Here is a 27,209-nt window from a genome sequence, read left to right on the forward strand (position 1 = left end):
ACATAGAGAGAGAGAGAGAGATCAATTGCAAATATATTTTAAAATGTATAGCTTGCAGTTTTTGAAGCGAGACTGAGTCAATTAAAACTTATGTGGATGCTAATCATCTCGAAAATCCTTTTCAGTAAAGCCTTTATTTATAAATTCATTTAGGCATTCTTATTGATAGTTCAGAAATACTAAATTTTCACCGAACCTAATAATTATTATATAACGTCTTTTTTCAGCTACATGTAATGCAGTCCCTAACAAACGATGTGAATCCTATCGACGATTTAATTGTAGTACTGTAATTATACGGAACCTAATTTATGAAGTATGATAAAAGAGTTGAGTTTATCTGTGTGATATTTGAGCAGACAGAGCGCATTAACTCGAAATAAATAAAATTGTGAAAACATCGATAATTGCCTATACCTCATTGAGCCGTAGCAGAATAGCTGCGTCCATCTTGGGAGTGTACGTGCACTCAGTCGCGTAGATACGCTCAAGCGCAATTTCTACAAGCTGGCCTCGATGATGGCATGGGCTCTCCACGGGCCGATCTGTCGAATATTTCTGCAAAGAATAGATACAATATTTCCGAGCTTAAAAACGAGTTTCCTTCGTTTCAGAATTCGCATCAAAGACATGTGATAAATTATCTATCCAAATCTTATTAGAAGAGTAAGATTAGGGAAGATGGGATTAAATCGGAAGAAGAAACAGCCGAATCAAACGAATAAGATAAGCGTTACCGTTGCTTTTGAGCGCCATTTTACTGAAACTTTTATTGAATATATATGTATTTAGAATTGGGAATTCAAACTAAGTACTACACAATCAAATTTATAGATTGAATGAACGCCTACTTAAAATAAATAGAAAAACGGCCACACTTTAAACATTCTAAATAAACTCCATTAAGTAATTTACCGAACGTGGGGTACCCATGACATATAGATTTACTTTCTAACAAAATAAGAACGTACGATACCGTAGAGATAGGGCAAATATGACTCTATTCTATGCGGCGGATACCGATATTAACGCGTGCATAAGTTTCATTACTAAATAACTTGAGACTATCACTATTCAATGTGTTATGCACCTGTTGCTGAAGACGATAGCCCTGTGAGATGCCCAAAGAACAACTTAAGGTGATGGTTTGGACTTGCGGGACCGTTTTACGTCCAATTACGTCATAGTGGGATGGGCAGGAAGCGTACACATGTTACCTCAAGCTAATAATAGTACTAAAAGTAGTAAAATAAAACTACAGCGGGTTGCATTTATGCCACTAATCCCATATTTTAAAGGTTAATCTTCTTTCCATGTCGTCATCATGGGACCATGGGCTAATGATCAACTATTAGATAAGAGTTCTATAACGATTTCATTCAAATTATTTGGTATATTTAATAAAAAATTAAAGTTTTAAATGTTTGAGAAGTTATTTATTCATTTTAGTGGTTTGCCGCTTGGTCCATCTATCATTATAATGATCGGACGTAAGGCTACAAAGGGAAGCGGAACATTTCCATTAGAAGATAAATCGAATGCGATATCCAAGCACATCTTTTACAAGACACAATAAAGCTATCCTATGTTTTAGATGTGTTGCAACTTCATTACTCTATACTTTTTGATACTGCTCGTAGCATTCTTTTTTACTATACTAACTATCCTGGCCACCGAACGAACAGCAGCATAATGTAACGTCGTACGAAAATAAAACAATGGACATCGTGTAATTTTGTCTGTCCATCTATAAAGAAAAATTAAGGTTAGACTTCATTAGCATGAAATGGATCCATAGTTGATAAGACCTGCTATTAAACTACCGAAGAAGTCAGGTGATGACTTAGGGGTCAACATATATGGATACTCAGTATATTTACTCTTTATAATACTTGGTATGCAGGTAGTGTCAAATCCGCATATAGAATGACTAAAATATATATACCTTATGGTCAGACTGGAACACATGTATGTTAAATAAACGGTACCAGTTTACTCATTGAAAAGAAATTATCTAAAAAATAGATAGACGCTCAGTCAAAAGTGTTTGCTTTTCTTGTGACCTAGTACTTTCAACGGCTTTGAAAGACGTTCTTTCTTTTCCCTTCATTAGAGCTACGAGTGCTCAGCAAAAAGCATTTTACTGAAAAAGGTGCACCTACATAAATACACACGTTTCTCTGTGACGACCTTCGAACAAATGCTTGTAGATAGCTGTAATTCCCCAATTTCTGTTTTTCGGCGTGCTATATTGTATGTATTTAAGTATGCCTTTGAATGCTACTGTGGGGCAGGAACATATTGCATACGCTTCGTACTACTACCGTCTGCTCAGGGCAGGCAAACTTGCTGCAGGTAGCCCATTGTCAGATACACACGATTCAATAGTACGAACTTTTTACTCGATTATCTTCATTCGCTATTCATCCCCATCGTTCGGCAGTGCCAAAAGCGCCTCTTCGTTTTCCTACCGCTCTGACGATCACCAATAAAGCAACTGGCGAATGATAATTGAACACGCTAAAAGTTGGTCAGATTGTGCCGAATCGAAATTTTTACCTGTCCATGCGCCGTCGAGGCAATTGAAAACGATCAAACGTTTCACCGTTGGGCTCCCCAAAAGTTCCTTCTTACTGTTGTGTGGTATTTTATGGTGCTGGTGGCTGCGAGGTCAGCACTAAATTAACAAAGTATGTAGGCGATAAATAGACGACCGGCTGGTTGAACGTGCGTCAAACGACGCCATGCGTTTCGTATATCCGGAGCCCAGGATATTGGTCAAATTTTCGTGCTGGGTCAGCGGTGCATATTCGAAGTGGGCTTGTCCACCTTCTCTGGTCGACCAACTGTAACGTGCTACTAGGCGACCGTCGCGTGAGCAATGGCCTACAGTCGATGAGAAACGTAACACACACTGTCGCAATGATATGGTTCGACGTTTTGTTCGAGAGATGGACTAAATTATTTATTTTGAATTGTCCCATTGTATGCATGACACTTACAACCTAGCGATAGACGTCAGTGGTTACAGGATACTGTTGGCTATACTTTTTCGGATTAATGTTTAACAATTTTGTTCTCTTGGTTCCGGATTATACGACACGCTGACCTTATAGTGGTGACGAGGGAAATGGCAGACTCCGTTTCACACCGAATACAACAAAGAAGCGGCGTCGAAGAAATGAACATATGTACTATACTATAATTTTTATAAGCATTGTGAGTTTGCAAAAGGTTACATTCGTAATAATGGCCATTATACAGGAGGCCCACTATATTGGATGCAATATGCATTCTAACTAATCGTTCTCAGAAAAACATCAACTACAGTTACAGGCATCCTCTCAGAAGCGTGATTAAGTAACAATTACAGCACCAATAATTCGGGAAGAAGGTATCGAAATTAGTTTGTGAGGCACATACGTCCAAAAAAGGGCATTGATAGGCCTATTTTTGTTTTTCCTAAACTTTAAGTTTGTTGGTAGTTCATGAAGTTTACGCTGTCCCCGAAGGTACGCAGTTATTCTAATTGAATAACATTGCCAAAATGAGGAAAAATATTTTGAAGAGTAGATAATGTGACGTCTGAAAGATTTAAGAGATGACCGTCCGTTTTAGCTTAAAACCGACGTGAGTTTCTAAACACTTCCCATCTGGTATGTTTGTATTTATGTCAACACAAGAATACGCCTTAGATACTTCTAACGAGTTTTCCAAGACAAAAGGAAAACTGCGTGGTTTTGTCAGCATCTGAAGCGCCAACCTCAACATCATTCACTAGCGATCAATGGGAACGGAAACGGCAAACACTGTATACTCAGTGAAGACTAACTTTATCATATCATTAGTGGAACGCTATTTGAATTAGCAGGCCAAAAAGAGCCTGGGATTTTTTTTATTGAAACCAACTCATGCTAAAGATTTGCCTAAACGTAGGATATGAATAAGTGAGACTATCTATATTAGCAATCTTTAATATTGCAACTTTTGAATCGTTTCTATAAACGTATTTCTGGCTATAGAACTAGAAGATGCTATTCCATATTCAGAAACTTGAAAAATGAGGCCCTCGTTCGGCGCTATATTCAACCCGTACACCGATGCTGACAAAAAGAGTATTAACACGGCGTAGTAATAAATGCTGTCCTTTTTTTCTGTGACACCTTCGGGTCAATAATAACGGGTTATCCATTCAGCTACGCTTTAATCAATCGAACGGTGAAATGAGTTGCGCTACGGCTTTTTTAAAAGATGTGTGATAGAGTCCAACCTCCGCCCAGTGCTGTGCTTGGCTAATCTCTAGCCCAAAAAAGCAGGACATTATAGCGCGTCTTAGTTTAAAACGACGTCAATACGTGTATCAGAACTGTTTCTGCATAAAAATAATATTGCTTAGATGACTTACGCAAGGTTGGCATGTTCGCAGGTTTTTTTATAGGCTGATCGTTATAATTTTGTTATGAGTAACTCTTCTGTCGTTTGGCAAAGCGGTTTATAGATCGACGATGCGTGCCTACTTTTAGAAATAGGCTACTTTTTTTCCGCTTTGTTCGACCACCAATTAAATTTGTTCGATCAAAGCATACAGTATTAAGTCGACTATAAAGTATATCATCTGTTCGGCTATGTGTCAGTTGATTTTAGTATTTCTATCGCGCTAATCACTGCCACCAAACACAGCGGTGCTTATGTGTACTTATGATACTTAGAAAGATCCTTTTTCTTTCCAGGACGTTTTCCGGATGCGCAGCTAACTATCTGGGGCAACTATGGTCTTGGGTTGATCTTCCACCAGACGCTGCTGAGCTGCGGGCTTCTCATTTATTTAACGGAATTCATGGAAAGCTCAGCGGTAAACGGTGGCATTATTGAAAAGCGGCCTTTCCTTCTTTACTTCTAGAAATTTTCACGGTCAGCTGAATTCGGTTTGCCTGAGAGGTGGGTAAATTCGTTGCCTTTAACTTTAGTCCTACTAAACTCCATGAACGTCCCTCATAATTTACGCAAGCGTAATCAAAATAACAACAAGAACCTTCGAATTTAACAGGATTTCCTGGTGGATACTGAGCATGAGTAATGCCTATAAATATACTAGTTTTCGGATTACTGAATATCGCTATGTTGCTATTCGTTGTAAAGCCAACGCCACTTTCCTAAATATTATATCAAGTGAGTGTGAACAAGTTCTGCAATACATCGGTACGTAGCTTCATTAGTATCTACATTGTCAGCTTCGTATCGCTCGAAACGGGTTTTTTAATCTATCTGGTAGTAGAACTAACACGACGAGGACTATTATTCTTGCTACTATTGCTTATATGTATATTTTGTCTTTTGGTAAAGTGACAGGCATTTTGCAGTATCTGCAACCAGGTTGGACGATTTAGATACCTGCCGCTGGAAAAATCTGCTGCTTTCAATGTACTATTATCCACGTCTCTGTGTAAACCGCGTTGAAGTAACGACAGATATTTGCCTTATGATCAGGGCAAAAAAATTACCGGTTATTGATTTCTAACTTTCGACATTCCAGGGTCAAATGTCGATGTTTAAGCGGCTTTTTTGGACCGCTCCGGTTTACTTGTAAACCTTAAGATTTTTGCTTGGTGCGTTGTTCTACAAACATGAAGCAGTAAAAGCTGGTATTTATATGTATCTTTGCCCCACTTGTGAATACTTGTATATTTGTGAGCACAGAAACGCTGGAGACATGTTGTCAACACACGGGCACTAATAATATTAGCTGACAAGGAGGTCAAGTTTTGCGTGTTTCACATATTCGCGGTCTTAGACGTAGCATTACGCAAAATTTGCACAGACGACAGCGGCGACTTGAACTTAGCTGATTAGCTTCTCTGTAAGCGAACATTATTTCAACAGTTAAACGTTTCCTTTGGAGAACTGGCCTATTTGTCCTTTTACACCTATTCGTGAGACTTTATGTTTACCCTATTTTGTGTAAAGTACAAAATGGTTATCAATGGAAGTAAAAAATAGTTGCTTTAAGCGTAGTTAGTTTCACTCGTTGAACTTGCTTAGTTCATTTGAATACGTAGGCCTAATAATACGCCCTAGAAAACCTGAAAAAGATCGCCCACTAGAAACAGCGTCAACTTACGTTATCATGTAGAATCCGAGCCAGGTATCTTAGGTAGGCCTGACTGACCCCAAAGCAAAGCGAACTCCTCGAATAGACAAAATGCTCGCGTCCGAACAATTGCAGTCGGCTGACCCCCGGCCGATTGGATTCTACCTCGCCAACTTCGAACGCAATTTGGGCAGACGCGCCGCTGAGAGCCAAAGAACCCGAGTAGATTTCGCGGGCACCCTTCTGAGGAGTGAAAACACACAGCATATAGTTCGATCTTACTTGCATAATGTAGCATTGGTGAAAAAAGTCAATTAATAAAAACTACAGCAACGCTTCACTATCGTTTTCCATACCGATGAATGACCTACAATAAAAATAGTTAGACAGGATTTTCGTCGCTGTCTCTGTATGTTTCTAGTGAAATCTTAAAATCGCTCTGGTAATTTTTAGATCAGTACTTCTACTATGATTTGATATTTTTAATTGTATAAGAATATTTGCGTTTGCTATTATCTATAGTTATTGCTTTTTTCGACTTTTTTTTTAGATGCTCTGCTTTAATCTGCTCTACCTAGCAATCTCACATCAGTGTATAAGCGGAGACGTCTAAAGCTCAAGCACACCATTATCTCAGTGGCCTCCATAGCCCCCTAAATTGCATTTTTTGCTCTTTTTTCCGCGAAAAAGCATCCTTATAATTTGGCTCAGCATTGGTTTCGAATCAAAGATTGATTAAGAACGTGTAAAATAGCTACACCTACATACGTAAGTAGACCGCGAAAGCTTGAAATACAATTATTTTTCATTCTTCTAGTAAAACTGTCATAGACTCCGCATGAGTGAGTAGAGATTTCTTTTTATCTATACTGTATTTACTATCGCTTCTGGTTAAACAGAAATATACACAGACAGAACTAGTATCGTCCGAGAACAGCTTGGATCTGCGGCAGACTGTAGACCGGTGGTAACACGGCAGCCTAATCTTTTCTGAAGACTGAAATAGTATTATCATAGTTATTTCCCGCTACCAGCCACACTAAATAGCAAAGTAGAAATGGCAACTGTTCAAGCTCGCTAATTAGCATTTGCATGTGAACACCTATTACGGCGTTCTTTATGCCGGCGGATGAATTTCTCGTCGTACTTCTATTTCTTTGCTGTTGAAGATCTGACACATCTTCACATTCGCTTTCAGTGAAGTTAACTGAAAGAATAATCAGGTAAGCAAACTTCAGCTCCCAATCCCTCAATTCAACGGCCTTTGTCTGATTACAACTTTATGGCGTCGCACGTCACACATATGACGCTTCTAAACTTAAATCACCTCTCCGAATGTACAACTAACGCGTACGCTTAAGTAAACCGCTCAGGGATGAGCGAAATAATTGCTTAAGCTATTAGAGCTTCTTCTTATATATATATATATATTTTATATTAACCTTCTTATTAGACATCATAAGCGTCGGAAAGATGGACTTACACTTTTTAGGTATTTGGTACGGAAAACTTTGTTTGGTCTATATATTGTTTCAATAGAGGGTATGTCTATAGCATTGTCTAGCAGTTTAAAGTTGCACTTGAATGCAAGCCATATAGATGATAAATAGGTAATCATTTTAAGCTTTAAATAAAAGTAGTAGTCATTATAATAATTTTCACATAATCTTGTTTATTTGTACGTTTAATCAAATCTATCCGGTAAGCTTGATAATTTTTCTAGGTGCAAATAACACGTGTCCTTAATGTTGTTGTTGTAACCAAAGCAACTGCAGAATTCAACATTGTCCTTTCATTGTTCACTCGTGAGACGTGTAAAAGAAGCGTTTGCACCGAGATCATAGCAAATAAGTGATGCACGATCGTTTTTAAACCGATTATCTGTGTGGAACTTGTTTTTCTTCATAAACCCTACTGCGTTACTGCAAAGTGATTACGATATAGTATCAAATCTCGCAAGGCTAAGTTGTTATGTATGCAATTAAAATTTGAATACTACCTGGAAAAGAAATTTTAGGGGAATAACGAGGGCCAATGTCACTACTTGAAACCAATGCCGTATCTCATAAACAGCAAGGCTTTTATCTATAAGAAAGTGCGCTTTCGTATTTCGACAAACGGTCTGTCTGCTTGCAAATGTTATCATTACGCAGTAAAATGTTTAGAGACATATTATAATTTAGGTCGTGTTATCTAGGCCTTATTATAGTACCAGGTAACTTCACTGAAGGATAAAACTGCGCACAAACCTTCTGGATAAAGAGATAACGCATGTGTGTAGTCTCGAGTCAATGAAATCTATGACGGCTCGGTTGCCGTAGATGTATGAGATGACATGTTATAGACCTCGTCTAAGGTGTTCCTTAATAACCTAAGGCGTAACCTATTTGCTTGCTAATATTAGGGACACGTTGTCGTCTAGTTTTGAACATGGGCATAGATACGCGACTCATTTGTGTCTGGAGCCAGCCGTCTGATGGGGTGCATAACGGCAACAGCGGACGTGAAACTCGAAGCATAGAAGATCTTGTATGAGGCTGCAAAATCGATTCGGAAGATTAGTAGACGGCAAAACTGCGTTAACGTATTGTCGCAGCGTCAGTAATACTAAGATCATTGGTAATGATCATAAGAAAGATTTAATCGCATACATTCAACATGATAATGGTCGCGGATGCTTTCAGCTTGGCTCCAAACATCGAAATGACTCCAGTTTACCTTCAATTTACCCCAGGATATCATCGATCTAACGAAACTATGTTGTACGAGTGTTTGTTCATTCTATGGACTAAGCCATCGAACATTTTCTTTTAGTCAGGTAGTCAGGACATCATCCCCTTATTTGACATAGCAATATCAATACAAAAACAAAACGTAAATTGTTTACATAATTGTTTGACTTCAGGTAATCGTCAAGCTGGTTAGCTCATTCTGCTTGCGACCCTTTGCGACAACTATCAAGAGTAAACGCTTCCATATTATTTCCCCCCCCCCCCCCCGCCTGCCCTGCACTGTATATCATATCACCGATACTGTAGTAGTTTACGAGATCCGAACTGCCAATGTATGACAGTTGTTTTCATCTCCATTAGTCAACGATTTAGCCCTTCACCTTAGCGGAGTGTGTTGGTATTCTCCCTAGAAGATAGTTCGTGGAGAGCCAGCCATACAGGCCTTCGTCTCGGCCGCTGAGGACGCCCGCACTACGGAAGTTAAAGCCTGAGCTTCGCAACGCGCACTCCACAGCCATTAAAGCTGTATCCGCGTCGCTTTTGGCCGACATACTGAAAAAAGAACGGTTCCTGAATTGAGTACATATTAAACCTTTTCGGTGTTACTATAGAGACTTAGACTACATTGGATTCATATAACGATAATTACTGATGCTGCTCTTATTGCTACTAGTCTTTTCATCAACGTAATGATGACAGCCACTGTGATCGTACGGTAACACGTTTACTAAATTGAAAGGCACACTGCGGTTCAGGTTCGAAGTAGACGCGTTCCGTTCCGCGCTGGCAGTGCGCCATCTGTGCTAATGCTTGATATTAATACCGGACGTAAAATTTAAAACGGTGTTCAACAACGTACTGTATAATAATAATTGCTGTTATAGCAGATAGCAATATTCAGTACGCAACGTTCATCCATATAAGATTTTTGCCTATTCCGCTAATTTCGGTCATTCTGTTGATTATGAGCATCCTAATACAGAGAACTTTTCATTCATAATACGGAAAAACATTCAGTGAATGACGCATCATTTTAAACAGGTAAAGTAAGCAAACATTTTTTAATGACGGTTAGGGCTAGAAATAGAAGAAGCGCAAAAAACTTTAGATTGAGTCTAGGCGAAACCCAAAAAAACGCCTTCGCAGTGGGAACAGATATTCTTCATGCAAAAATGTCATCATTCTTTGCTTCTTTCTGTTCTTCTATCTTTTCTGCTGCTTACCATCGTTCTTTGTGCAATCTCGGTAAGAGAAAAAGAGGCGGTGCGATATTTAGGACCGCGTACTGCGCATGGCAACTGGCCTAGAAGGCCGAATCTACCGTTGATGCTTCCGGTCTCTTCGTCTAGGCGCTAGATAAAAAAAATATGAAAAGAGGCAAACTGACACCGCTGCAGCCACTGCACAGATGCCCTTGGTGAATGACCACTTTGTTGCGATACGCGCGTCGCCAGGGTCGCAGGGACAACAGACTGATTGAAAGATAGAAAGAAAGACAAAGAAGAAAAGCCTAGAGAATACAGGCTCAAGGCTACGAAGGCACAGAAACGGCACAAATGTCGGAGTTCGGGAAAATGGGAAGAAAGGTGAAAAACCGTGGAGCAAAGGAGATCGCTTCGTTTCTGGAATTTCTGCTGGTCCGATGTGTATGATAGCGTGAAAAGTAGGTATTAGCGAAATCTAAGGATATATATATACATACATACTCATAAACAATAATTAATAGTTTCCTCTCGGAAACGAGCACCTTGTAGTGTCGATGCTGAAATTTTTTACGTAAAACACTATCTACATACAGCATATATCACCTTAGGTAGATATCGGTTGTCAAATCAACAGCAGTGACTCTGCCCCGCTTTTTTCAAGGGAGTACCGCAATATGAAGGCAGATGTTGTCTATTTAAGAAAGACATATTTAACCGATGGCCTCTCATTATGCCTAATAAGGTAATGCGAGTAGAATTAATGAGAGCAAATCTGTTCTGGGAATTACAGCGTTTATGAAATGCCTTGAAATTAAATCGTTTATTCCCCTTCACGTGACATTTTTTCAGTTCGAGTAAAAATTAAGAGTGTTCTTCGCCCACGCGATTCATTCTTTATAATAACTGAATAAACCACGTTGAGGTATGTACTTTACTATAGTTTTCACTTAGCATGACATCGACTTCTGTGCCATGTCCGTTACGTCTGGTGGTCCTGATCTAAAACACGTATGCTTTACGCGCCATACAGACCCGTACGCATATATGAAAGCCCCTGCGGCAGGTTTAGAATCATTTACCGACTATTATATACGATACGAGTTTTTATATAATAAATTCAATGTCCTGTCCGGTACATTTATACGAGTTCTGTAACTCGATCTATTCTCTATGCATTTGTTCCGTACGCTTAGTGATGGTCATGTTACACTCGGCTGGCTTCTTCGGTCTTTAGTCTCTTTACAATTTTTTGCTACGTGTGAATAATGTATGATGACAATGTAAAAATGGATAAAGAGGTTAAAATTTCTAAGGCGGTGTTGAGTGGCGCAGAGACCAACCTACGGCGTTTAAGCATAGCTTACAATAGCTAAAAACGAAAGGCGAATAAAATACAAATCAATACCAATAACTAAGAAAACAATTTACATGTAAGTACGGCATACCTGTCATAATTATTATTGGGCCATGATGACTATCACAAAGTATTCTATCGAATTCGTCAGCTCGTACTTGACTATCCTAGATTCTACTCTACGCTCGAGTTATGTTGAATGTGGCGTGTTAATAGTCCCGGACATTTATGTGCTAACTACAGTATTCCGTAAAACGATTCTACCGAAACTACGTTTACTCAACGATAGAGTGAGAAAGGCAACCTACCCATCCCGTTCATCCTGGCTGTTGCCCGCATAGTGATTACCCACTCTTCTTCGTACTCGCCCTTGGGCTGCATCGCGCTCATATCTGCCATGATAATTTTGTAAATTAATCCCCGCTGATGTTTCGGATTCAGCTGCCGTTATGTCACTAGGCGAAATAGCTGGAGTCTCGCCCGAGAAGGATAAGGTCTCGGCGTCAGCACCTTTTTCCTGTTCTTCTTCGTCGTCGTCGTCGTCGTCGTCGTCGTCATCGTCGTCACTGTTTTCTAGCTGAGAGTTTTTGTCAAAACGCCCAAGGCCCTCCGAACGCAGAATGTTTAACTTTTCCTCTTTTCTGCTCCCTGCCTCATTAGAAAGGGCGCGCAGGGCGTTCGATTCATGTAGACCAATATATTGATCCCTCGTTTCTATTGTAGTAACCATATCGGCAATTAAATTAGCCCAACGCTGTATCTTGTTCCGACTTCGCATGCGACCGCGAGCTCTTGGGGGTCGTGGCGTCGTCGTTGTGGTAGAACGCACCTCGCTTGGCTTCGGTATCGTAGGTCGCCTGAATAAATATATATATATATATATATATATATATATATATATATATAAGTACCGAAAAGACATGAACTGTATCAATAAGACAGAGGAGCATAGTAATCGAACTTGCATGCAGGTCAACAAAATGTATTAGATTTTTTGGAGGGCCGCCTACCCAAACCACGTGTCCTAGTTCCATATGAAGACCTCGTAGCTAAGCCGTTCACACATAGCGCTTCTTGAGCTTAAAAAGTCATATATCTGCACATATCATGACCTGTAAGAACCTATCTGGAAGAATTGATATTTTGGCGCTGTATTTAAAAAATCGCTAGGACAGACAATTGTTTAGTGAGAGAACATACTTCCAACTGTACGCGTTCCAAAGGTATGCATGTAGCAATTGAGTAACAGCTTTGCTACGCTAATTGCTATTGCTCTGTCTTGGTAAAACTATTTAGGGGGCGCTTATTCTTTCGTTGATCAAAACTATAAACTCATGAAGAAGTAAAAAGAAGTGTAATAGCGCAGCTGAACTTTCATTGTCAACATATTATATGCTGCGCATTATAAATATATAAGGAAAGGTACTAGAAATTTATTGCAAACTTTTCCGGCATGTCCGCTTGCTTCCCCTCGGCAAACTAAAGTACAACAACAATAGCTTGACGCAAAGATTTCAAAAGTCAGTCGTGATGTCACCAACGTATGTGTGATACTTATGTTATATGTTGTATGCCGCCGCTTGCTTGCTTAGGTTCACGATCATCGTAAGACGATGGGTCTGACCATCATGATTTCGTGACACCCATCCCCTCTCATACTTCAGCCCGCTCTTGCTAATCCTAGCAGTCCAACAGACTTTTGTCCCGTTCTCCTCCATGGAGACCACTGTATCACGATTTAGTCACTGCCGACTTTACGCCGTAAATCTGTTGTCCATCCTCTCTCAATCACAACATACTTCACAACTTCAACGAGTGTTTAGACTCTTTTATTATTATTAGTACTATCGTTATTTGTCTCTAAGTATGTCAGCGTTTAAGGAGGCCGTGCGCTTTTCTGGTTGTATACAGTGCAAGTAGACATGAAGCGCTACATCAGCTTCGTCTTTCTGTACCGATGGTAAAGTCCTAAACGCTTTCTTCTTTCAAGCAAGGTCACGTGCATATGAGGAATAGACGAACCAGTCAGACAGCAACCAGAAGCCCTGTGAATCGAAGACGTATTTTTTGCCATCTATAGTGCCCTGCTATCCATCTATAGTGGAAATAATACGAGACGTCACATATATAAAAAGGCCACAACCCCACAAACTTGCTCGGTTTTGCTTGCGTGTCTCAGTTCGTTGCATTAGTCTCATATTGTCACCAATCGTAGAGCACTAAAGGCAGCTAGATTTTTTAAAACATCTAAACCTCATTGTTAGCCGACTTCCCATTAGTCAAGGTGTAGATTCTACGAATGCCATACGAATCATGCTGATAATATACGAGCACCAGAACTTACTTGCTAAGTCTTAGTCCCTCAGTGGCTAGTAGGTAGATAGGCGTCGTGGGACGTTGTGCTTCGGGCACGTATTCCTTGAGCGTGTCTAACAGGCTTGAGATATCGCGGGATGCCCTACCTGCAACACTGCTAACTCCCGCTGGCGTATTGCCCACGGGTGTTGACTCTTCTTGTCCAGATAGTGCCGGGGACTGCATGTAGGCTGGTTCAACTCGGCGCACGTGATGAACCTGGCCGGTCCCGCCCGTTTTGGCCCCTTCCCAGTGGTAGAGTGTCGCCTCTGTGTAGCTCACGCCTAGTTCCACCACGATGCCGTACTGGAAGTAAACATACCGGCAGTTGAAATAGAATTTCACATAAGTACCTATATATTCTATAAAAATTGTTTATTTAAGGAAGGAGTTTCAAAATGACAATAGTCAATATCGATTTCCCTGGAAAAACTCGAAGCATTAATTCTCAAAGCAACTTCTGTTCTATATTAATGTGTAACATGTAATAAATGTAAAATATAACAACTAATCCTAATAAGAAGAAATATCTCAGCATACTGACTATACAAGTAAATTCTTGCCTATTTGAACTACTTTTTATGGTATTGCTAGGGTGAAAATGTAGCGATGCACTTTTTTCGTTGGCAATAGAAGCTATAGATCATTAATTGTGTAACGTTACTTCATATATCAAATCTAAAATTTAACATGCAGATATCTAGGTACAGATTATGCTGAGATGGTCGGACCGCATGTGAGTTTCAAGGATTGCGTAATTTGTTAGTTATTAAATTAAACGCTCCTGAGCTGCTTTCGTTCTTAAGCATGTATTAGGATGAAAATTCACAAACCGTACCTTCGTGTTCTTTATCAAAGTATTTACAGGCACGTCAAGCCGCTTTGCCATGATACACCTCTATGCTTCGAATTTTACGCCCGGGGTCACCGTTAGACATTCCATCACACGGCTAGTTCCCACCCTGAAACGAAGTCTGTCTATGCCCAAGTTCAAGCCTAAACCACAATGTGTCTCTAGGATTGGCAGACAAATACGTTACCCACTAAGCTTGCCACGAAACACCTAAGCTAAGACATCGTCTCTTCACCTCACGCGTCTGATCCCGTGCATCGGAGTTCGATAGAACTTCGTTAGTTCTTCGCTCATATGCGACCAAAAGATAGACTAGCTAATCAGTAGGCGAACATACAGCAGAAATAGCGGTTAAGCGTTGAAGTTTTCGTTCGCTAGCAGTTAATGATCACCCCATGAAAGCAGAGAGCTTCGAATATCCACTAATTGTACAAAATAGATTACAGCAGAATGCGAAGGCTTGGCGGATGCAGGCGAACTAATTTCTAGCAATGGCTATACATTTGTGAAGAGAAACGATTCTCAAGCCTTCAGACCTAGGCATATATATATATTAAGTGCGACAGAAATCTATTGACGTAGCCGTCATTCGTTCTCGCTCGTAGCAAACGCCGTATACTAATAAACAATGAGAAAAGCAGAGCTGTTCTGGCTTGGCCGAAAGCGTCGAACGCAACGTCGCTCACACGTATCTGTTCGATAAATAAGGCGACATAATATTAGGGGCAATGATGAATGATTGACTGTAAACATGAATGCATGTACATAATGATGCCGCTCGTAGCTTGACCAATAGCAACAATAATGTATCCTTAAATCAGTCGTTGAAACGTCTGCAATTCCGCAGTGTCCATTGGTGCTTTTTAGCGGCACAACTGTTCTTCGAAAGTCTGCTTAGCGATCCGTTCTACTGCAGCCAAAACTAAGTCACTTCAATTAAGTAAAGAACTCACGATACTTTGTAGTACTGATGATAAAGCTCATATAACGCCAACCAGTTACCACTGAACTTAAAACAGGCTGCTTGCTATCGCAAGAGGTGCTACAGTTTGTTGAATAATCACAAAGATACGCCTTAGATTCAAACGACCTTAGGTTGGATACAAATATTCGGTGCGATCACACATAAATATGAATAGATGCTTGTCGTGTTGCTGTTGTCGTTGTCTAAAGTGTTTGAGCTCGTACCGAGTGAAACCGAAAAAACAAAGAAAACAACAATCTAATATAGCAACAATTGATAAGTAGAACTCCAGCACGTATCTGCACTGGCATATTGAATTTGATGATTCGCTACCGGCTCATATTAGACTCAGGAAACGTTTGACAGAACCCAAGGACAGTATCAATTCATTATAATTTTTTACAACTATTTAGGATCGCGCAGCTTTAACGAGTTATCGTAGATGATCTAAATACGAGACGCCTACGAACAATCCTACGGCATTTTTTCACCTAACGGGTCGATTGAGCATCATCTTTACGCTTTACCGGGCAATGCTTAGTATACTGTACCATCTTATATCAAAACGAAAATAAACGACATACTTGCTACAGATGGCTAAAGATACTGTGAACTCCCGCGGGTAATAATGGATACCATCTTTTTTAGCACATTGTCATTGTTAGATAACCGTACCTTCTTCTAATTAAGCATTTATAAATTTATGCGCAATGGCGATTAAAACAAAAATGCATATCTACAGGAAGACAACAAGGTGTAGCATGTACGCTGTGGGCGTAATAAACGATAAAGGCACAAAATCAACTCTATACGTAAATGCCTGTTTATCATTATAGGCTGCTGTTACCCTGGCGGCTAACGCTATAGAGAGTTTCGGTTGCCCATGATGATGATGATGATGATGCTTTTGAGTTTTCCAACCTGTAGATATATGATTTTTATATGATGTCTCGGACCGATTAATATACTGGCTGCAAATGATCCTTGACTATTTCAAAAAACCAGCATGGCAATATATATATATATATATATATATATATATATATATATATATATATATAGAAGCTAGAGGAAAGAATCAGTGGTTCTAACATAAACTGAATTGATTGAGCCAAATGTCCCTAGCTCCAATTTTTAATTAGGAATAATTAGTTTTAAGGTGATAAATATAAAAAACTAGTTGTTTTTTCTAGCTTCTGCTCATACCTATGCGGTACTATCCGATCGTATTATCCTAGTTGTTCCACATCAGCCAAATGCGAATGAATTCGATGGATGAAGAACAATGGTAGCGAGCGGTGCAACAGGGGACGCCAATCCCTGTGCTATACCGTTGACACTTACCACGAAAGGCACCTGACCACCGGTGAAGAAGAAGACGACAAAAGCGAACCCGAGTCCGCAAAGCCCCGTGATGCCACACAACAACGCTAACACCTTCCAATTTGTATAGTACAAAAATTCGTCTTCGGATTCTGCAACGTAATAGAAAATCAGGAAAGGTAGGTTAATTCATTGCCGCCATAGCGATAAATTGGAAGAGCATTCGGTACAATCGTACCTGTCTTATGTGTTTGTAAAAATCAAAAAGCTAAACTCAACTCGTCAAATTCAACTTGTTTAGATCATGTCTAGCGAAAAAGCCAACTACGCAAACGTATCACTCTCATCATTCTTTCAGACCTACATTTCCATCGGTCTATCCATAACCGGCTAAGTCATCGGTTATCATAGATATCTAGTAACGAGTAATGTCCGCCTATTTTGCAAGGGTTTATTCATTCCTATGGCTTTCGCATTCATTGTCATCTGTCTTGTTTCGAATCTTAGCCAGAATTAAGATCACACTAAAGGTATAACCTGTAACTCAGCGACAGCTTGGAGTGAAGAGTATCAATTAGTATTTTATCTAGTGACATACAAGATACACTCACGTTTATATCGAAGATACAATGTGTCCCCTGGCCGGATGTTTTGTGCCCTCAATGAGCCTCGGGTTGAGAGTAACCGATTATCTTTAGTGTACAGGCCGATGCTTGGCAGGTGAGACAACTTTTTGTCCTGTATAGTTCAGCACCAATAGACAAAGTTAGTTGGACGATAATGTAAACAATCTCACCATCGACTATTAAAAAGAAGCACTAAACTACAACAGCGTAAAGCGTCAAACATGTCAAATAATAACAATAAGTCTTCCTTTTCTATTCCTACATACATAGTGCAGAAGCTTTTTTGTTGCGTAGTTTCTCTAAGATGAAAACATTCGTGTGGTGATCAATCCATTTTTACACAACAATTTCAACCCAAATAAGTAAGGAATATTTAAACCTAGGGAGGTAGTAATCAAGACCAATGATCAGATGAACATTTTAAAAGTTTTCTAACACAGCATAATAATAATAAGTCTATAAACACCAACTTCAGTGACACGCTAAGCTCTATAGCTACTTTGAAGAAAATCGTCACTGTAGACGTCATCCTTGCGTCTGTGAGCAAAAAATGCACACGAATTAAATCGCAGATGCAGTTTTCTGCACAAGTATCGACACTTTTTTTTTTTATCTGGTAAGTGCCAAATCGAAGTCGACTGTAAAAAAGGTTTCTTATAGAAGTTTAGTCGCTCTTCACCGGTCCATCGCCGTTCAGTTCTTTTGGCGATTCGTAGCAACAACGACATATGAGTGAACATTCCTGACTATTCCGGTTGAATTAAATGATTTACAGCCTATTACAACGACAATGCATGGTCCACTTTATCTTTGTACACGCTTTTTAAACGGCTGATTTTAAAGATAATTTTAATAATGGTCATGATGTTAATGCTAATATGGTTTTACGACGTACCTGGCAAGCGGCTCCGATGAGAGAGTCCACCGTAGCGTTTGGGTGAGTGCTCACCGTGAGAATGCCCCCTCCGCCGGGGAGCTCATTTAACACGTTTACCTCCATGCCCATCGCTATCAGAACCGTTCAAAAACTTGCCGATACCGATTGAAAGAAAGTAAGAAACACACATACATATACGTAAATGATAATGGTTAATTAAAAAGTCGATTTTTACGATTGCACGATAGATTACGTTAGACCTGACTAGCTAACGGAATGGTTATGATAACAATATGGTGGGACGACGTACAGTTACGCTCTTGACCGGGACGACCTCCTCTGTCGACAGACCCAGCGGGAAACCGATCACAGCTAGGACGGGCTCGTGTACACTTTGTTTTTGTTGTAAAGAACCGTTATTTAATCAAGTTTGTCAGCGCCAGTAAATCTATCCGCTCCAGATTTGTACAATGAAAGGTTGCAAGAAAGAAGATGGATATGGGATGAGAAGATAGGTGAAATAACATGCACGCCCATTGTGCCTGAAATAGTATAGAAAAATTTATTTATCGATATTAAGGAAACGTTTTTTTTATGTGCTCTAGTATGCCACGACTCGGAACATTTCTGGAGGGGCTCTTTTTCAGATTTTTTTCCATTTATTCTTCAAGTAACGGTATAGTTCGTAAACGGAAATGACGAAAACATATCTGGTGTGACTAATGTAAGACTTTACTTCGCTTAGGCCGAAATCTGTTTCGTCTACCAATTTATCTCTACTTTCGTTTCTCTAGGCTAATAATGAAAGAAGAATATATTTAACTAGATATGTTTTTTATAATCAAATTTATATTTGTTTGAATCCAAAATTTCGATGCTATCCAGTCTTGGGCTAGCGCAGTGTGAACCCTCTGTGATTCAATTGTCTTCCTGACTTGCAATACTCAGACACTCTCCAGGATCTTTTTTTGCAAGTCAAAATACCTCTTTTTTGCAGCTTATTCGCATGACTGCGTCTTGCGGCGCACATGGTAACACGGAGGCGGGACGAGGTAAACCTTGTAATTTCTCGTTCCTGAACGTGTCCTTGTTTAAAGCCGAAAAATAATTTAAACGACGCTTAATTTCACAAGGCGTACAATTAGGTAATCGGCCTCTTATCACCAGTGAAAATTAGCCCTACAAAAATTTAACCTTGCCGCCTATTTCAACTCTGCCTTATTGACACGTGTTTATTTATATCGATTGATGTTATCGCGGTTACCATTATGTTGCATTTTTTATGGATTTATCAAAGTTAAGTATAGTTATTCAGAGTCAACATGAAAATTGCTGGAAATAGCCTGACTTTTGAACAGCGGACTCAAAACAAGGACCTTGTTTACGTGATTCAAATCTTGAACAAGGGTAAATACACATATTTTACTGAGTATTTTACCAAGAGTCCTAAATGTTGAATTTAATACTATTCAAATTCTAGGGTTATGGAATTTTCAGTGGATTACGGGGGGGGGGGACGCGTCCGCAGAGGTATCGTCCGTCCGGTTGTATCCCAAGGGATCTTATTAACCATCTCATAACCATTCGTTTTACCGTCGAGGTACGTTCCGAAAGACACGTTAGCTATTTAGGTATATTCCGTTCAAGAAATCATTACTCAATAAAACACAAAATCAGAGTGGCTGAATGTGGTATGCATCGATAGGGGCGTGACCTTCTAGGGTCGACCTGACATAGCAGTTATACGGTCTATGAATTTATAGCTAGAATGAGATTTGATTTGTCATATTGACGTGTTTAGCTTAAATGATACGACTGTACATTATCTTCTACTAAATATGACGTAACCAAAAAGTAACAGGAACTATATGTGCCTATACGCCCTTATCGAATCGGTCCCAAGCTTTATCAATTTTAGTATACATTTTTTTGGTCTCACTTATCTTAGATTGATCTTAGACCTATCTTAGATTAGCCGAAATCCCGAGAAAAGGGCGTTCTTTTCGCTAACAAAAAACTTGTGTTGTGTATCTATAATTATTTGCATTTTCATACGTGCACATAGTGGCAAGATGTTCAGAATTTTTTAGCTTACCATAAAAATGCGCTGTTTCTACATAGGATTTTCCGAAAAGCATTGCTCAAACAGAACAGTAAGCTACTAGTCATTCAGCTTGCGCGCGCTTGCTTGCCATTTGCCGCGAGGATAACAAAGAGATACGTCGATATCGGCCGATTCAGCGAGTTATCTTTTCGATAATAGAAATCTTCTCTATCTGTTCAATAGACAATCAAGGCAGACGTCATGTAGAGACGCCCGCCCGGACTATTAAAGGATTGTAAAATTCAATTTTGGTACGTGACGCAGTATGAAATAATGCAGGCATGTACATGTAGCATAATAGAAAACCTTGAGGAGGTATTCGGGTTACAGTAAAGATGAAAATATAATTTCGGAAAAATTGCTTTTTGTTGGCCTCATTTGCCTGCATGTAAATAATTCAGCATATAACATAATATACATGAAATTAAATGATTTCAATATGAAAATTTTAAGCTATTTGTGGTGAACACAAAAGTAGCTTAAACAGGTATGGAAACTTAGGTTAAATAAATGTTTTGCATTTAACACTAAAATATTGTTTTTAATTAAACTATATTAAGAAATTGTGGCGATATTTGTGATACGAGAGATTATATGTAACACAATGTAGCACAAACATATGCTCGAAAGTTGACTCCCATAAAGATCATTCTCAAAGGCCTCTACTACCCCACTATCGAACAATGCGGCAGCTGATGGAAAAGCCACGCTCAAATAAGTAAACATACTCTAAATCTCTCATAACGTGTCCAATGCTGCGGATCGAGCATCACGTCGGAATTTAGTCCTGTGGAGTTCATCTGTAGCCCTAGATTATCTACATAGACACAAAGACTAACAAGGTAAACGAGATAAACCTAAGGGTAAAAGCGACACCTGAGAAACACTACAAGTCCATCTGCATTAACGAGCATATTAACCTGAATATGTTCTCGGTAGCCCCCTAACGGACACAGAGAAAGCAGGGCCCTAAGGTTGTCACGAAGTTTGCAGAACCCATCATACCCTGTAATCCAATTCTCTTACACTATTTACCTCAGCAATGCTAGAGTCCAAATCGAGACAGCCACAATAATGATAAGGCCCTCTAATAGTTCCAGTCTTTATTGCAACTTTACTCTCAGTTTGATGTTCGTAATTTTTGAGAAAAGCCAAATAAAGCTCTACATAAGTTGAAGGGGCTACCCAACGTGTTCACGTTTGCGGTGGGTTAGGCGGTAGCGTGTTTTTTATATTCTCTACATTCAGTTTTTGCGTGAGTTCGATTCGCGTTAAGAACGAAGAAGACTTGTCGTTTGAGAACAAACTTTCTGGTCCATTTCCCGTTTGGTACGGTAGTGGCTACAACTGTCATTGTGTGCCTTGTGTCATCATCTATTCAACTTTACGCATAGAACAACATTCGCTTGCTAGTGGCGGCGGCCGTAACCATAACAACAAGGCCTGAATATTAGGCGGTGTTAAGCTTAATAAAGAAACACACATCTCGCGCGTCTATTCATCCATAAGGGCGCTAACAGCCTTACATTGAGTAGCCAACAACCAATGGAAAAACAACATATAATGTAGTATTTCACATCGGACCTAACGTTCGGTAGTGGAAGCCTGCTCTCTACGGCCTTCGGCGGGGAACTCCAGTGTGTTCAGTTATCCAGTGGATTGCCTCTTCGGTGACCGCCGTGATAATGAGTACCGAACGATTCAGATCCGGAGTGAACATGTAAGCGTTTGCTTTAGGTGGCACGCATTAGTAATCACTACAATTCTATCGGATATTCAATCTAAGGGAGATATAAATGAAATCAGCTACTTGCGATATGTCTTAAAATCGGCAGGCATTTTTTTTGGGTAATGGAATGTTTTCACTTATTACACGTACTTGATTATACCGACGGATGATCACCGTAGCCTTGGCAAATTGTCCGATCAGATCCAGCTAACGCCAAAGGCATTCATAGGATATATGTTCTAACGAGCTACAAAATAACTAGCGTCGATAAGGATCGCAGTGTCGCACGCATTAAGGCATAAGTCCGCACTGAATCGAGAGAGCGCCTCACCCACGAAGATGTATTATGATTGGTATCAATGGATGCGTATGTTATCGATCGCTGTTACCGGTTACTGTAAAACTTGGCCTGGATCTCTGCCGAGGGGTGTAATGCGGAACGAGGTCAATTACGCTTAAAATAAAACGATTGTATACCTATCAAGAGAGAATGATCTATGGCTCACAACTGGCTATATTGCAAAGTCAAAAAGGATACGATCCTCGTTCTGCATCGTTATGCATTTGTTCTGTGAAAACTAAAGTCGAAAGAATATAACTAAGTGAAAATAATTAAAGGTACAACTGCGATAAAATCTTGTACATAACCTGTGCGTATGTGGCAATGCTGTTCCAAGTAATGTATATCTATACGTGCCGCCGTGTACGCCAGGTAGTAAGCCTTCTACCAGAACACTTGCTACTTTGAAATCTACCTAAATTACCATGTACATGACATTCTTTTTCTCTCCAATCAATAATCCGTTTTCCTCCTCATTATCTGTCCTAGACATTACGATTCTAAAGAAAGAAAAATGAGAATGTTTGATCGCATTGCTACTGCTTCCGCTACCACAGAAGTGAATAGAAATACTTTAGGTTATTCTGAGCTTCCTTCTGAAACATCTGTCTAATATCTGGGATGGTGACAATGGCCCCGAATAATCAACTAAACACAGTTCAAAACTTTTTAGGCCTCGACACTTTAATCCAGAAAACTTTTCTTTTTTTTTTCAAGCTAAGTACGACTCAAATATGAATTCGCAAAAAACAAAAACATTTAGGTGACAGGCGTGACAACGAACTTAGAATGAACTAATTAATATCCGCCAATAGTTTATTTTATTCATATTATGTTATTTATTCTGTGTTAAGGAGTCCAATTTACCAGATGAATATCACTAGCAAAGCTCACTTAAAACACGAAATTTAACCTCTTTTCTTTTCACGATACAAACGACCCTCTTGTGGTCGTTTCAAACGAATGGACGGGTACACGAGGCAGAACTTCGAGTTTTTACCACGACTCTACTCTTCTACTGCCGCAGCAAGAAATTTTTTTTAATAGAAAATTATCATAATATTGGCGCACTATTATTGCAGAATAACAATGTACGCAGGGTATATTCAGCAGTATAGCAAAGATATGTGCTGAGTCGTCTCAGCAAATAAAGTTAACTGTACAACTTTAGAAATGAGAACCAATTACGAATTTGCAAGATCCCCGATACTGGCAATACCTTGACCAAAGCAGTTTCTTCGCTGGCAGAGGTACCTTTTGGCCCTCCGTTTTCCATCGGTAACAGCTTACTCTTACTTGATTCGTAAAGGTCGGGCTTCGTTGCTTGAGCCTAGCTGACAGAATGAGCAATGAATGAAGGTCGAAAAAAAAAAGAAAATGAGTTGGAAAGTTCAACCCAACAGTCTCAATGGTAGATGCGGTAAAGTGCGCTAGTGTTTTTTGCCACTGACACAACTGTGTTGAAGAGGTTGGATTATAATATATACGAAGAGAGAGATACAGAGAGATGCTTGTCTTTCTTCTCCAATGTTTGCTTCTTCCTCTTGTTCTTATCTACACAGAGCTTCGCCTTCGCGTTACCCACACCCCAATACACCGACCTTCATTAATACTACCAGTCGTCACATGTTAGCACGGTGTGGGATGACTATATAGCTAATGTTATTGCCTCACTTGCTAAATCTATGCAAATGGTGCTTTTGTCAGCGTAAGCACCGTACTGGCCAGAGCTATATTTAACGTTTTTTACGCCACCATAATCCGACAATGGTCGTCGCGATTCGACCATAACAGCAGACTTTTCTATTCGCGGACTAGCTACGACGATGGTTCTAGCACTAGTTTTTGGTGGCGGGAATATTGGTACCAGCAGGCCCGCTATTATGATATAACTTAAACGAGGTGCCATTACCGAGGAAATTGCACCAAGTTCAGAATAGTATGCATTATTATTAATTGTATGATATATCGTTTATAGCTTATGAGTGTAAACTTTTATTTTTTGCACGATAGTTTCCGTAGCATACCATATGCATAACAGCATAACGGAAAACAGCCGTGACCATATCCTTGCTTCACACGATTTCATTTCAACTCTTATAGGCTTCTATTGAAAGCTGGAAACAGAAAAAAATTAGTGTCGATAGAACTGAGACATAGAAAAAAAATAGGCGCCGAGAAAAACACGCATCGCAGAAAGAGTCTGCACATTGAAGCGTTTTTATTTGTTCGTCGTAACGAATTTTACACCCGGTAGTATAGTCTGGGAGGTTGTAGTAGCCTCATCCGGTTTAAGGCGACCGAATCCAAAAGCTTTCTTCAAAGTCTTTGAGCTCATATCAAGAAAGCTGTGTCAGGAATCAGAGGAGGGGGGTAAAACGCATGGTTGGAAAGAGCGACGTCGGGCCACGCAGAATCTCGAGTAAATGAGTCAGTGGCAACAGTGTTTCATTGTAAGAGAAGCAGCGACCGCTTTGGGTTGGCGTCATAGCACTTTGTTCACGAGAGCCAACGAATGATTTCTGCAGTACCTAGATGACAAAGCCAAGTTCCGGCCCTAAGTCGAAATTTTGAGAAATAGCCGGCAAATAGAACTTCTAGAGGTTCCCCAAACTCCCGGAGGCGATGAACTAACCGGGAGTCTAGCCAAGCAATCCCAAATGCTGCTACTTGTTGAGTCTTCCTGAAAGATTTGCTCCTGCCCTTGGAAGGATCCAATATACGAATAGGCAATGAGCATACGAGGTGTCGTCCTTGTTGAAGGCCAGAGAGGTGTAAGCAGTAGTAAAAATGCTTGACAAATGCAGCTGTAATTGGTTCTAGCGAATACGCTATGTCTGCTCGAATGGTTTCTTACAGCCTATATGTAGTTTTCGAATAGCACTTGTCTGTGCGCCTTTTTGAAAACCATGGGAACCTGTAAAGCTTCGCCCCGCAAGAGAAGACAGAATCTGTATAAGTCAACGCAATCTAGTGGGTCGACTAATTACATTTTGCGTCATGTGTGTTGGTTATTCGTGGGGCCTGCCACGTTAGCTTGCGTATTTTAAAGTCTCTCAGCCAGACAGGGAGAAACTCTATAGACCAAATGAAAGGACGAACTACTAACAAAGAAACAAAAAATAGGAAAAGGCCAGACAATGTAACTGTATATGCTTCGAGCATGCGTCCAAACGTATTTACCTAGAATCTAACACCGGCAATAGCCAGCAACTAATCTTGTAGACGGGCTATGTCTAAGCCGTATGCATTTCATTATTTCTAGTAATACTACCCCTTTTTGCCAATAATGACCACGGGGACCAGACACGAATGAGTGCACTTTTGGGCCTACTCCTGGTGGCACCGTTTTTTTGGTGCTTTAGGTCGTGGTAGGACACATGAGGTCATAGGATCTGTCGACGGGCTACAGTAGCAAATCATAAGCGGGATGCAAACACTGGAGCAGACCCGTTGCTTACGGCTTCTCACGTTGTAACGCAGTTCACGTAGAAAGCGACTAGGGGAGTAAGTCCGTTCTACCAAACGCCGCAGACACGCAGGGCAAAGGCACGTACTGAAGACACAACAACACATAACAAAAAACGTAAGGCACAGGTCTGCTCACGGTGAACTGGTGCAAGCCCTTAACGGAATAAGAGGTTATACCGTTGGTGGTTGACGATAGAAGAAGTCAGCAGTGAGTTGCGCGTCGCGTTTCTGCTGGGTGAGGGTGCTGCCCCTTGCTTTCTCGTATGCGTACGAGTCGTCACACAAACTGAGAAATAAGAAGGAAAAACACGGGTGCGTTTGGCAACGATGAGTTCGTTGCGATGCCTTGGCAACATCAGCATGGATAGGAATTGCTGAAAGAATAACTGTTACAGCCGTTCATTGGACATGCGAGCCGCAGACAAAGCCAAACAAACGAAAAGAGCAGTCTCGTTACCGGCAAAAGAGGAAGGAAATCTTCAAACAAACGTGGCAAGCAATAGCTCTGGTGGAATCAGTCGAGGAAGAAGTCTAGACAGACAAACTGAGTGGCAATCAAAGGCGACACACAAACTGCTAGATATAACATACAAGTTGAAACATAGTAAGCTTGCGATTTCCACTTCTCATTCGGAATGGTTTATCATGAATTTAAAAGACCCGCTGGGTCCACCGATGGAGCTGCTTTGATGATTTCTACAAAGCAATAAGCAAATAAAAAAAAAAAAAGAGAAAAACTAAATCATTAAAACGTTTTGCATCCGTGATAATATCCAAAAAAAAAAGGCCAGTTGGCTTCTGCTCGGGTTATCGTGAGCTGCCAGTAGAATGCGAATGATAAAATACTGCAAGTGACACGCAGGGCGGATTGCGTGATCCAAACGCTCTTTTTATCTTTTCCATTTATTAGCCTGCTTTAGTAAAGCTGTGAAGGATGGTTCCTTTTCAATGTCCAACTCGAACTCCGTGCAATTTACATTCGGTCAGGTGTCCATAGAAAGTAGAACTACAGTGTGCTGTAGTATATAAAGCCATAAACCCTTCTGTTATAGACTGAAGACTGCTGAGGTCGACGTCTGGTTGATGTTCAATTAGTGTCATCACCGATGCTTTTAGAAGCAGGGTCGGCGAATAGGGATCCATTGTGTCCAGTGTGTGAGTAACAGATCGTGTTGGTGTTATTCAGCT

The 27,209-nt window shown here is 40.1% G+C and overlaps 1 protein-coding gene and 1 long non-coding RNA gene across 2 annotated transcripts in view; both read right to left on the reverse strand.

Moving 5' to 3' along the window:
- The window catches only part of LOC111267866 (uncharacterized), a 51,879-nt gene extending 32,966 nt beyond the window's left edge, over nucleotides 1-18,913 (reverse strand). Inside the window, exons 1-9 of the mRNA XM_022846425.2 lie at nucleotides 18,688-18,913; nucleotides 18,396-18,528; nucleotides 17,486-17,612; nucleotides 16,896-17,026; nucleotides 13,724-14,040; nucleotides 11,688-12,236; nucleotides 9,201-9,372; nucleotides 6,119-6,331; nucleotides 418-558 (exon numbers count right to left, since the gene is read on the reverse strand). Of these exons, the coding sequence (XP_022702160.1) occupies nucleotides 418-558; nucleotides 6,119-6,331; nucleotides 9,201-9,372; nucleotides 11,688-12,236; nucleotides 13,724-14,040; nucleotides 16,896-17,026; nucleotides 17,486-17,612; nucleotides 18,396-18,506 (1,761 nt within the window). The 5' untranslated portion in view covers nucleotides 18,507-18,528; nucleotides 18,688-18,913. The remainder of the gene's footprint in view (nucleotides 1-417; nucleotides 559-6,118; nucleotides 6,332-9,200; nucleotides 9,373-11,687; nucleotides 12,237-13,723; nucleotides 14,041-16,895; nucleotides 17,027-17,485; nucleotides 17,613-18,395; nucleotides 18,529-18,687) is intronic.
- Nucleotides 18,914-23,248: 4,335 nt separating this feature from the next.
- On the reverse strand, nucleotides 23,249-26,786 carry LOC111267865 (uncharacterized). Its single transcript, XR_002684886.2, has 2 exons — nucleotides 25,734-26,786; nucleotides 23,249-25,475 (listed from the first exon to the last, which is right to left on the reverse strand). It is a non-coding gene; the product is annotated as an uncharacterized LOC111267865 (long non-coding RNA).
- Nucleotides 26,787-27,209: the final 423 nt, after the last annotated feature.

The sequence above is a fragment of the Varroa jacobsoni genome, unplaced genomic scaffold (genome assembly GCF_002532875.2).
Source record: "Varroa jacobsoni isolate VJ856 unplaced genomic scaffold, vjacob_1.0 scaffold_1232, whole genome shotgun sequence".
Taxonomy (NCBI): Eukaryota; Metazoa; Arthropoda; class Arachnida; order Mesostigmata; family Varroidae; genus Varroa; species Varroa jacobsoni.